This window comes from Pseudonaja textilis, chromosome Z (genome assembly GCF_049901715.1).
Source record: "Pseudonaja textilis isolate UNSWEBS1 chromosome Z, rPseTex1.2, whole genome shotgun sequence".
In the NCBI taxonomy this organism is placed as follows: domain Eukaryota; kingdom Metazoa; phylum Chordata; class Lepidosauria; order Squamata; family Elapidae; genus Pseudonaja; species Pseudonaja textilis.
Window position 1 is genome coordinate 17,878,371 of NC_142008.1, and position 12,756 is coordinate 17,891,126.

Sequence of the window (12,756 nt, forward strand, 5' to 3'; positions counted from 1 at the left end):
AGAATGTGAATAAAGAACTTCTTCAAATAAAATTTTATTTATATCTGGATGTTTTAAAAATATCAAACCAATCACAACTTTATACACATGAATTAACAATTAGCCTACTCCAAGGCTGGCTGGAGAATTCTGAGAGTTGAAGTCCAAGTCTTAAAGTTGCCAAGTTTGGAGACCTCTGGTCTACTCTAATGCAGTAAAATGCCACGCATGTCAACAATTGTAGCAGATGGTCACAATTAATCCATATATTAATATATATTAATTAATATATTAATCCAGATATATCTATTACCAACTACTTTTAATACCATGGAGATTAGCATATGTAATATTTCTATCAAAACTGTGCAGGTATTTATTTAAAATATTTTATTATTTCTGAAGGAGATTTCCATAAATCTCAATGATTTCCATACTAGCGTATATCATACGACTTAATCTTTAATTTAAAACATTTGTATTTAAAATAGTCAGTGTTTAGACTTTACAGCTATCAACTTTTGAAATTCCTCATTCTGAAATAATATTTTTTTGTGAAATAGCCCAGACAGGAAGCATACCCATATATACTAATTCTTCTTTATTGTAATGTTACATTAACAGAATCTTGCAAGTCTGAAAATACATCATTCCCCTTCACCCTTATAACCCAAGAAACTAGGGTGGGGGCAGGAGTGGGATTCAAATTTTTAAACAACCGATTCTGTGGGCGTGGCTTAGTTGGTGGGTGTAGCTTGGTGGTCATGTTATTGGCTGGGCGCGGCCAACTCAATATCACTCACATTGAGGCACGCATCTCCTCGTCTGGCCTCTCATGACTGTGGGGAATACTGCAACAGTTGTAAGTGTGAAAAATGGTCATAACTCACTTTTTTCAGTGCCATTGTAACTATGAATGGTCCCTCCACACAAGCAAAGTACCAGCAAAGGAGGGGAAAAAAACTCCAGAGAAGTTCCTGAGACAGGAAGTCTAGTCCTGCCAAGAATGTAATAAGGGTTAACGGAGAGGCAGTTTATGTAAGGAACACCAGAATGTTTCTTTCTTTCCTTCCTTACAGGATTAGGCCAGTAATTTCTTCTAACAACTGGTTCTCCAAACTGCTTAGAATGTTAACAACCAGTTCTAGTGAATAGGTGTGAACTGGTAGAATCCACCCCTGGGTGGGGATCTCTTCTGAGATATGTACTATGCCCCCATTTCTTCTATGAACTCAACTGCCTCTTATTTGATCATTCTGCTGGTTGTGGCTCTTTCTTTGGTCTCTCAAAACCATTCTCACATACCATCATATAAATACTCTAAAAACAAGTGAGAGTGTGATGTTTCTTACATTCTTTCAAAGTGTTAGCATGCCGAAATTTTTTAGGACTGTCTTTAATTTCTACATAATTTATGTAGAAATCTTAACTAAAAGTTTACTGTCTGAATTTTTTTCAAGCATTCGGTGGCACCCTTTTATTGCTTAAAACCATTCCAGTTTTATTCTAATGATATTTATATTTAGTGGTGCTTCAGGTTGTTGTATTTTTTGTATCATGATACATGCAAAACATACAAAGCAAAAGTATTTACTGCTCCAATTTTACATAATAGCATGCACCAACAACTGATTAACAGCAACCCTGAGTTGAATAAGATAAAGAAGTTATCACTATTTGTCAAACAATTCTCAGTACGATTGTTAGAGTACTGACCTGGAATTTAAGATTTTTTTTAAGCTGTATTATTTCTTGAAATAGTACTGTTATTTCCAAAATATAAAAAAAACCAAAACACTACACTGTAAAACTGGAGTTCAGAAAAGTTTTTAAAAAGAATTTATATCCCATTCCCACAAAATAATTTTGGCCCAAAAACTTTCATCTGGAATGTAAAGCTTAATGACCAGTGATTGTAAAATTGCAATGAATTGACATTGCAGTTGGAATAATTTTAGAGATTTTTTTTCAGAAAAAAAATCTCACAAATATTTAGAACTTAATACATGTAGTCTAGCATATCAAGAAACACTGCTCTTTTCAGATTAGGTTCATTGCTAGCTCTGGAATTGAATCAACCATTGTTGTCCTGATATATGACCTCCAACATAAAAATAGAGATATGGGTCTTACTCATTCAGCAATTTTCATAGTATTCCCACCAGTTTGCAGGCATGGTCTCAGGAAATAGAATTAGGTGACTCTAACTCTCTACCACCAAGCAACAGTGTAAGATGTCACATGCCACCACTTATCTGCATTACTTAGGTTAGATGTTGTCAGTAAACTAACAGCATTCATATCTCTTCTTTTCCTTATGAATCAGGAGAAGTTGGATGTTCTGAATTAGGTTTTGGATGTACTGACGTAGTGGACAAGGTAACTCAACTGAGATTGAATTCTGACAGAACAGAGATCTTGTAAGTAGAATGTGCTTGTTCTAAATGGGTTTACACTCTCAGAAAGAATAGACACATAACCGAGGAGTTCCTAAGGTCATCACAGGACCAAATAAACTCTAGGGCAGTGTCGGCAACCTGCGGCTATTTATGCTCTCTGCTGCAGCTCCCTGTCAGATGATCCCATCACTGGCTGGCTTGACCCCTCGCCCTCCCCTCACAGTCATTCCTTGCCCGGCCTGAGAAGGTAAGGGTGAGACCGGTGGATGGAGACTCGCTCCATATTCCAGAGCGGGAGCGAAGCGCCTGTCTAGTTGCTTCTTCTTCCGGCCCATGTTGGTGCTGCATGCACTTTGGTCACTCAGGAAGACACGACTTGCTCTCCGCCCCAAGACACTGGCTCAGCCTGGCTACGGCTCATGCTGCCTCTATGCTCTTCAGCGCTTTGCTTAGCACACTTAAATTTAGTGTGCTCACAATGGGGAGACAGCGTTCCCTCCTCCTCTTGCAGTCCATTACAATGCAGAGCATCGTAAAAAATCCTTGCCTGTTTTGGAAATGGTTCAAGATGGAACACACACACACACACACGAGAGAGAGAGAGAAAGAGAGAGAGAGAGAGAGAGAGAGAGAGAAGGAGAAAGAAAGAGAGAAAGAAAAGAAGGAGAGGGAGAAAGAGGAGAAAGAGAGATAAGAGAGAAAGAAAGACATGAGAGAGGTAGGAAGAGAGATGAGAGAGGGGAAGAGAGAGATGAGAGAAGGGGAGAAACAGCGAGAGAGAAAGAGAGATACAGAGAGGGAGAAAGACAGAGAGAGAGGGAGAAAGAGAGATGAGAGGGACAGAGAAATGAGAGAGAGAGAGAAAACAGATGAGAGAGAACAGAGAGAGAGACAAAGAGAGACAGAGATACCTGTTTCCCAGAGAAAAGAAAATTCCAGAAGCCACAAAACCTGAGGGGGGGGGGAGGAGAATCATGTGATTTGGGTGGGAGTGAGTGACGTCGAGTTGATGACATAGAGGTGCCCGCCCAGGTTTTGTGGCTCCCAGTTTTTTGTTTTCTGTGGCAAACAGGTCCAAATGGCTCTTTGACTATTTAAGATTACAAACCCCTGTTTTAGGGCCTGGACTGCCTATTGCCAGCTTCGGTGTTAACAGAAATAAAGCTGTTTATTCCAAGACAGGAATAAACTTGTTGTAAACTGAGATTTAAACTATGTAACATGCAGAAATCAGTTTACTCAATGAAATACCGGGCTACTCACGAAATACATCTCTACTGAAGAACTGCAGTAGCTGTAGTTTCAGAGCAAATTTAAAGTTTTGCTTTTTAAAGCCTAAGCAATCTCAAATTTGGAAATCTAAATTTACATCTATTCAAGCAAATCAATTCATGTGAATTGTAAGTAAATGTGTTTTTGTTTCAAAATTCTGGCTGATGTTTATGGGCACTTCTATGTCACCCCAATTCCATTCCAGTGTACACGATTTTGAAGCTATCCATGAGATTATGTTGACTCATATTGGTCCAGTAATCCAATGAAAATCCTCTAACCTCCGTGAGCAAATAGGTGTTTCCCACCAGAAGCCAGCCAATAAGAATGCAAAAGACATAATTCAGTCTTGCCACTTGAACTGTAATAAATTATCTCATAAGAACAATCTTATCAAAATTCCACCAGAAAATCATTTTAAAAAGCTAGCAACCACCTCAGTTCAATCCCTTTTTAAAAAAACTCTTCTGTACTTGTTTAATTGCACAGAAGCTGATTGGTGAAGCTTTTAAAAATCCGCTGTTGAATTCTTCTGAGCAGGAAAGTTATGCAGAATGCTGTTTGCACAATACACATCTATGAAGAAATTATGTGCATTTTTTTTCTACGTTTTTAAATAAAGAAGGCTTCTAGACAGTGGTGGGATTCAAACTTTTTTTACTACCGGTTCTGTGAGCGTGGCTTGGTAGGCATGGCATTGTTTGGTGGGCATGACAAGGGAAGGATACTGCAAAATCCCCATTCCCTCCCCACCCCACTAACCTGCTTTCCAGCTCTGTTCTCCTGTGCAGGACAACAAAAGAAGAGTCAGCCGATCAGCCGGGACTCGGCAGGCAGAGAATAGATGGGGGGCGGGGGGGGCAGTCAGAAGTGGTATTCCAAACTACTCAAAATTTCCACTATCGATTCTCCAGAACTGGTCAGAACCTGCTGAATACCACCTCTGCTTCTAGACCATTAAAACACATCTCATTCTAAGGGAAAGCCATGGGGCTGAAATAAGACATTTGCAATGAGATGCCTTGATGTGGCAGCAACAGAAAGGAAAGAAAGCACTTGTGCTGAAGCTAAGTGATCATTGCTGTCACCAGCGGTGGGATTCAAACAGTGTTACTACCTGTTCATTTATTATGTTTTGTGTGCGCATGTGTAAAATAACTTTAGGCTGTGCCGCCCGGACAGCTGAAAAGTGCTGTGCGCAGGTGCAGAGCGTTCGAAAAGCCTCTTTCCCCCTGCTTTTTCAACCTCAGCTGTGCCGTGCAAGCAGCTGAGGTTGAAAAAGCGGGAAATAAAGGACAGGTAAGAGCCTGGGTGGGCAGGTGGGCCAAACAGCAGCAAACATGGTTCGGTGTCTGCTGCTCTTCAGAGCTACTGGCTCTATAGAACTGGGCAGAACCTGTAGCATCCCACCCCTGGCTGTCACCATGGAGCAGCTGCCAAAGCATGCCTGGTCTGACCCTTCACCAGGAAGCTGCTGGCAGAACTTTTTTCCACAATTTGTGCATGGTGGCTTCCTTGCAAGATCTGGAGAAGAAGGTCTCACATGGCCAGCACCTGACTTTTGAACTGCTTAGCCTCCCACTTGTCAGGACTAGTTGGACCAAGAAGACAACGGAAGTCAGTTGAGATGGCGGACTGCAGGGTGGCAAGACCTCAAAGTGCAGGGGGATTAAGGCTTATCTGTTGGGGTTTCCTGCACTGGTTGTGACTTTGTGCTGCACTGCACCTCAGGGCTTCTTGCAGCCCACAGCCATTCAACAATTCATGACTGCACTACTTAGCAAAAGAAATTTCTGTCCCAATTGCCATCATAACTGAAGAACTATCTACAATGAACCTCCTCAGCCTCTACTTAATCCCTCCACCATTTTGTTTCCACTTGCTGTTTTCAATTGATCCCAAGATATTGTTTTCATTTCCCTACATGACTGGGTTGCAACAACGGCTGACGACTAATGACTTGCTTACACCCAAGAGTTGAGAAAGCCGATGAGGCAAGAGCTATGTCAAAAGAACAATAATCCACTTGCAAGTTTCAACACTGCCCCCACCCATGTTTTGCCTTGACAGCTTTGAGGAAACAAGCAGGCTGAGAGAATCTTCTGAATGGCACAAAAATTTTACACTGAGCTGCTTTAACCATTTATCCCACTGTTAAAAGAGAAAGATTTAAGCATAACATTTTAAGAAATCATGTTAAATGTCCTATTTGTATTAATCAGCATACTAGCAAATCCTGATTTTTAGCTACCATTACATGACTGTCTTCCCACAATGAACCAACATATATCTATATCTACACCTATATCTCTATCCATCCATCCATCATCTATAACTCATATGTTGACATATGTCCTAGTGTCTCCTGTGACCTTAAAATTTCTTTCTCAGATACACAGCACAACCAGGTAGGATATGCTGAATTACTCACTTAACTACTATTCATCAGAATGTCCAAAACGTTCTGTCCATAAACTACAGTGCAGGGATTTCAGAAGGTTGGTGCCAAAATACAAGTTTTGAATTACAGAATAAAACAGGGTAGTCTGAAGTGGGAGGGAGGACAAAAAAAAAAAAAAAGCCAACTGGCAGAGCCAGTCAGATATCCCAAACTGTTAGTTATGTTAGCTGCAGAACCAGTTGAGAAGTGAATGCAAGGAGAATACAAATAGGTAGGTAGGTTAGTGGCTATGCCATGACAAGATGTTGGCAGTGGATGAGTGACAGGAACACACAGGCAAGATTGAAGGTGGGCACACCAGTGGAATATACTATGTTGGGAATTGCTGAGAACCTACATAAAACCAAATTCAGGATGGGATACAAAATATATTTTCAGATGTTTTGAATCTTGGGGAGAGATGAAATCCTAATATATGAACAGTTCTAGATTATATCTGATCTTCTTATAAAACCAGACAAATAATGCTTTAGCAATACTTCAAGAATTATAAAAATACTGAGCTTTAAAAGTATAGGATTTATTGTAAAAATACATGATTTATTGAAGAATATGTTTATATAGATTGTTTCTGACAGACTGTCACACAAAATATTGTATAAAAATTACTGTTTTTGGCAAACCAATGAGGTTACACAATGGAAACCATAAAAAACTTAGATTTATGACGTGGCCAACCTAAATATTATGAGTGATTAATAATTCTATAATATATGGAACTTTTTGTCTTTTCAGAACTTCTTTCCTATTATGGAAACTTAGAAGTAAAAAAGGAAATTTTAAAGAGGATTGTTATGTTTTAATATAGGGAACTGTACCTTCTTTGTAAATAGTTGCTCCTTCTCCTGTAGTTGAGGATTTAGTTCAGCACCTAATGCTCGTCCATGCTCCGTTTTTTTATTCAATCTGGTTTTCCAGTCTTCTTCACCTCTCTTCTTTAGAAGTGCCAGCCTGAAGAAAAGAAAAATATACGGACTTAGTTGGATCTATAAATACAAATTGTGTGAAGTAACTGAATTCCACTAAGAATTCCATTCAATAATGGAGACAAAGCAAATTCTGACTTTCTGAAATTTTACTCTTTGACATAACCATACTTTATATTTTAGTGTATATGTACTGAAGAAAGATTTAGGAGCTAACCCATGATACAAACCTCAACTAAAAGTAACCTGAAATTGATACAAGGAATCCTGGATCATTTAAACATCATATACAAACAAAAATCCAGTAACAAATGATCTTAAATTCTTCTTTTGAAAAATCTATGAAGTGTTGTGTTCATTATTTTAATACTGAAATGGCATTCTTCTTCATCTTAGAATTATTTTGGGCAGGACCCAATGAAACTCAGGCTGACAATTAAAACTTAGAAAGACAAGACAAGAACACTGCTGTTGTGGTGTGTATTAATAAATACAGTGTTGAGATCTACTGCCCTGATCAGACTCTACTTGCATGCAGTTCAAAAAGGACACAGTGACAACTTGAAGCAAATTCAGACAAGCACTACCAAATAGTGAGGTCTGAAAATAAGCCTTTTGAAGAATAGTTACCATCTTGTTATTAAGTCCTAGTTTTTAAAAGTTTGGCAGTTTTCCTTATTCTCTTTTAGCAGAAAGGATGATATGCCACATGAACCAATTGTGCTTGGTGGTGAAATGGGAGCATCAGACGCCAAACATAAGATGTTCTATTCTAAATGAAGATATCCACTCCTCATTTAGAAGTGGCATCTCAATCTTGATCACATCCCATTCCAAAATCTGAATTCTGTGTACAGGTGGGGGTACTGGTGCTGTGTCTCATACAACCTAAGGTGATTGCCTAGAAAGGCAATGTTTATTAAAGGAAGATTGACAATGGAGAACCACAACAGAGGACACTGTCTCAGATTAGTTTCCACTTGAGTTTTTTTCCTCTTTTTTTCAAATGAAAGCCTGCTACTTCTTTTTTTTTAAAGCTCCTTACTCATCTTCCCTCATCAAACTAAGCCTCAGGACAGATGAATGAATTCAAGCATATTTTTCTGTTACAAATGGATTATTACTCTTCTTTCATTTCATGTTCCTTATCTGTACTTTCCGTTTTATCCTTACAAAAAAGGAAACCTTAAGTGAATTGTCATTATACAAAAAGGAATGTTAAAAGACCAGTAAACAATATAAATTATTATCTGCCATTATAAGAAGTACAATATGATTATAAGCAAACTGGCTTTGACCCTTAAGAAAATCACATATTCCGATTGTAGATGATGCAAGACTAATGAGTAATTTATCAATAAACAAGAAGATAAAAAAGATAATTTAGAATGGAGACAAAAATATACATAGCTGTATTATCTATTCCAGCACCCAATTAGCAAATCACTTGAATTTAATCTGACACCTCTATTATATGGCAACTAAACCTACATGTGCACTTGTGTTTTGGTATAAATATGGGTGCGTGCCACGATTGGAATATAATTTATCCTTACTTTTCCATTCCAAAACTGAGTGTTACGTTACGTGGAATTAAGCATTCTATCGTGTTCAAATATATAAGTTAGGATAAATACCCACTTTTTGTTCAAGAGAAGTTGATTTTCCTCTCTTTGAGGGATATAATGTACTTATAAGAAGCCAAACTGCAATAGACTGAAAATCAATATTCTCTATCACCTCACCAGGGCATTGTTTTTCCAATCCCTCCAACAGAAATTATGACCACAACTTTCTTCCATAGAAAATATTATTTAACACATGAATACACTGGACTTTTAGGGACATTTCTGAGATGACAACGTAATATTTCCCCATGAAATTTATGAACGTGGCAAACTGTACACTGGGGGTGACTAAACATAGTCCTTGTCTTTTGACCACAATGTTTCTATTGGTAAGTGAGACAGTTTTAAGTGAGTTTTGCTCTGTTTTATGATCTTTCTTGTCCCAGTTGTTAAGTGAATCACTTCAATGTATAAGTTAGTAACCCAGTTGTTAAGTAAACCTGGCTTCCCCCTTGACTTTGCTTGTCAGAAGGTTGCTAAAGGTAATCACATGACCGTGCGGGGCACTGCAACCATCGTAAATATCAAGTTTCCACGCATCTGAATTTTAATCATGTGATGATGGGGAAGCTACAATGTTTGTAAGTGTGGAAAATGATCCCAAGTCACTTTTTATAGTGTTATTGCAACTTTGAAAAGTCACTAAACAAATGGTTGTTGAGAACTACCTGTAGTCCCAGTTCTTCATGCAGCCTGCAAATGCTAGTTCCTTGCTTAAAAGCAAGAAGAAAATATAGGCCATGAATTATACCAAGCCAAATTTCTTACTATGTGAAAATCTTGACATCTTGACATAATTTTGAAAGTTACAAAAACGGTAAAGCTATAGTTTGTACATTGTAATCCTGCCATGGAAAAAAAGATGTGTGGCCAATAGCTGTATTGGGAATTATATATAATGTATGCTTAAAAGGAAACCATGCCAAGATAACTTAGATTTTGCACAGATGTGGAATAGTGTATTGTAACCTGTTCATTTGTTCAATTGCTATAATTCATTCTGCTTCAACATATGGATCAAGCAAAGCATAACATTTTTTTCAGTTTGATACCGACAACATACTTTCATGCCATAAAAAAGCAGCTCTTTGTTTAAAAAAGAAGAGTGGGAGACTCACAAAATGCTAAATGCTGCATCCACAGCTATATTTTGGCAACAGGATAACTGTAATAAGCAATTGCTTGGTTTGCTCTCCTTAAAGTTAACCACTTATTCAACCGTCTGATGAAAACCACATTTCAGACTCTGCGTTCTCATGTTTGCAAGGATGCCTTACTTTAATAAATTAACTATCCAATAGGATTGAGTGTCATGTTATTCTATTTTTAGCAGTCAAAAAGGTGGCTTAAAATATGCAGAGGTACCTTGGTACTCGTCTACTTTAAAACTCATCAAATTTAGTACTTGACGCATTTCAGTGTGAAAATTTTGTCACCTAGTGCTCGTCATTCGTTTGGTACTTAATGTGCAAGCTAGAACTACTAAGTCTCAGCTGCCTCGTGACTTGCTACTAAGGGTCACGTGCTAAGTCACATGGTTTGTTTGGTACTCGCCGTTTTTAGTACTCGTCATGCCTCCTGGAACCAATTAACGGCAAGTACCAAGGTACCACACTATATAGATGAAGATTGTCCACAAGGAATGGTCTTCTGTATCATTACTAGACTCCTCCTATAAATAAGAGGACAATCATACACTCAGAAGAGTCTATTTACCTTTCTTTAATGGACATAGTTTTGCTGGATGCATCAAGGATGTCCTCTGTTATTTCAGCTTTACTGTCACTAAAGCCTTCTTTTCCTAACAGCTCAAAGGTTTCCTGTTGCCTACAGGACAGCACTGCTGCTGATTGAGAAACACTTTCTGTTGCAGCTGCTCTAAACTCTGAAGATGGTTCATCAATCTCTGAAGGGGAGAAATTCATCATTAGTGCTTCAATTGCAAGAACCTCCTGCATATTTTGCATCAATTAAAATCGATAAATGACTTCTACTTTTTAATATGCCTTTATATAGTAATTCATAACTAAAAATTAATGTTTGTCCTCACAGTTAATAGATTAATGCAGCTTTTAAAATGTGATTTAAAAAAATCTTCCAAGATTGACTTCCCGGGGATTACAGAGAGCTGTATAGTGTCTGGATGTGGTTTTTCAACTTTCCAGACAGGTTTTCAATCTTAGTGTGACTTGGAAAAGCCGCTTTGGATGTGGCGTATGATTTTTACACTTCCACATGCTACAAGCCACAAATGCTAGCCTAGAAACTGGGATACTGAGAGTTATAGTCCCATCATAGGCATAAAACCTGGCTGGGTAAATCTGGGCCGCCCTATCAGGGTTGCTGTGTGGAAAATATAAGGAAGAAGGAGTATTAGATATGTTTACCACCTTGAGTTTATAAAAATAATAGATGTGGCATAATCTAAAATAATAACTTTTATTATTATTTAATAAAAATAATAATCTAAAATAATAACTTTTTTTCAATTGTCTGAAGTGCTAAGCAATAGTAATACAACACTTCTACTTTTTCAATAAATTTAATCTGAAATGTCCAATTCACTGTGGGATAGTGATTCTGATAACCTTTTATGATATTCAAGCACTATTTATTTTCATTGTTTTTCTTAATATTCGTAGGAACCTTCCAATTTGTCTGGATTAGTAATAACAAATATTTCGCAGCAGGTGGCAGCACTAAATTTATCTGGGTTGACTTTAGCCTTGGTTAGATTTTGGATGATAAATACAAAGACCATGGGCTATTTGTGTTCCTTGCTTAGAACTTCTGCTCATCATAGTATAGAAGATAAACTTAAGCAGAATTTCGATCTGTAAGACTGCCAATTCAAAGTCACTAAATCATATCACCTCTGGTTTAAATATATAAAAGATGCCCCTATACAAAGATAATTTATGAAAAGTTGGGTTCTTCATAAGGTGATCGCAAAATATCTAGTAGGTTTTCCCTGATGAACAAATTGGCACTTTTCCTCCTATATCAAAAAAAAAAAAGGGAACTGTGAAAAGAGTACTAGATTTCTTTGTTCCTTGTAAAATTAAAAGCACTATAGGTGAAAGCTGACTTTTCAACTTTTCCCAACTGGTCAGAAAGAAATATTGTCTAGTTTGTTTTTTAAAAATTGTTCTAACACTATATGTTATTGTTGAGATTGTTTTATTTTAAGGGATTAAAATAATTGCAGTGTGAAAGGCTTTCATATCTTAAACAAAGTCTAATTATTGTTTTTATAAAGGGAAATATTTAGAACTAAATATCAATCAGTATCAACTGCATGATAGTCCTTATTCTTATAGTAAGAAGTGTGTTTTAATATCTTGTACAAATATTCAAATACTTATTTGGTTCATATATTATGCCAAGCCATGATTTACTTAACCATACTTTTATTAAATCTCAAGGGCTTGATGTACACAATAAATTAAAGCATAAACCATAGTTTACAAATAATGTATTCACTGAATAAAGACATTACTTTATGCAGAAAGGATTTTCAATTGGTTTTTAAATCAGAAAACTGTAAATGTATTTCAGCAAATTTGCATTAGGAAAAAAAAAGATGAATAAAGAAAAATAGACCTCTTTAAGATAATTTATCTTTATGTTACCCTATGTTAAGATGGGTGGCTAATAAATTTGATAAGTAAATAAATAAAATTTTGAACATAAGGTTTAGAAATTTGGTTTGTTCTCCCTCTGGGGAGAACAATGCATGCTATATTGTGATATTTTTTTTTCCTGGAAAAGTTATGGAAGATTGGTATGAAAATATCATCATTGATTTTATTAAAGAGGAAAAATATATATAACTGCTACATTTGATAATCAAATAGATTTCCTGGGAATAACTACTAATAGTTTATAATCACATACTGAATTTAATGGACAGCAATATTTAATTGATTAATCAGGCAACTAACTCAAAAATATGTTCCAGTTAATCAGGCAGCTTTTTAAAATTCACATTTTAAATGTAAGAATTTATAAAGAGAAGGAAGGGTATTTTTAGATTGTAGCTTACAAGGCATGTTGCTTCAATCCAGTTTCCATAATTTCATCTTCACTTA

General features: G+C 36.8%; 1 protein-coding gene across 1 annotated transcript in view; it reads right to left on the minus strand.

The window, feature by feature from the left end:
- Positions 1-12,756, minus strand: part of SVIL (supervillin) — a 115,304-nt gene that overhangs the window by 35,235 nt on the left and 67,313 nt on the right. Inside the window, 2 exon segments of the mRNA XM_026710066.2 lie at positions 6,930-7,062; positions 10,382-10,571. Coding sequence (XP_026565851.2) covers positions 6,930-7,062; positions 10,382-10,571 — 323 coding nt within the window.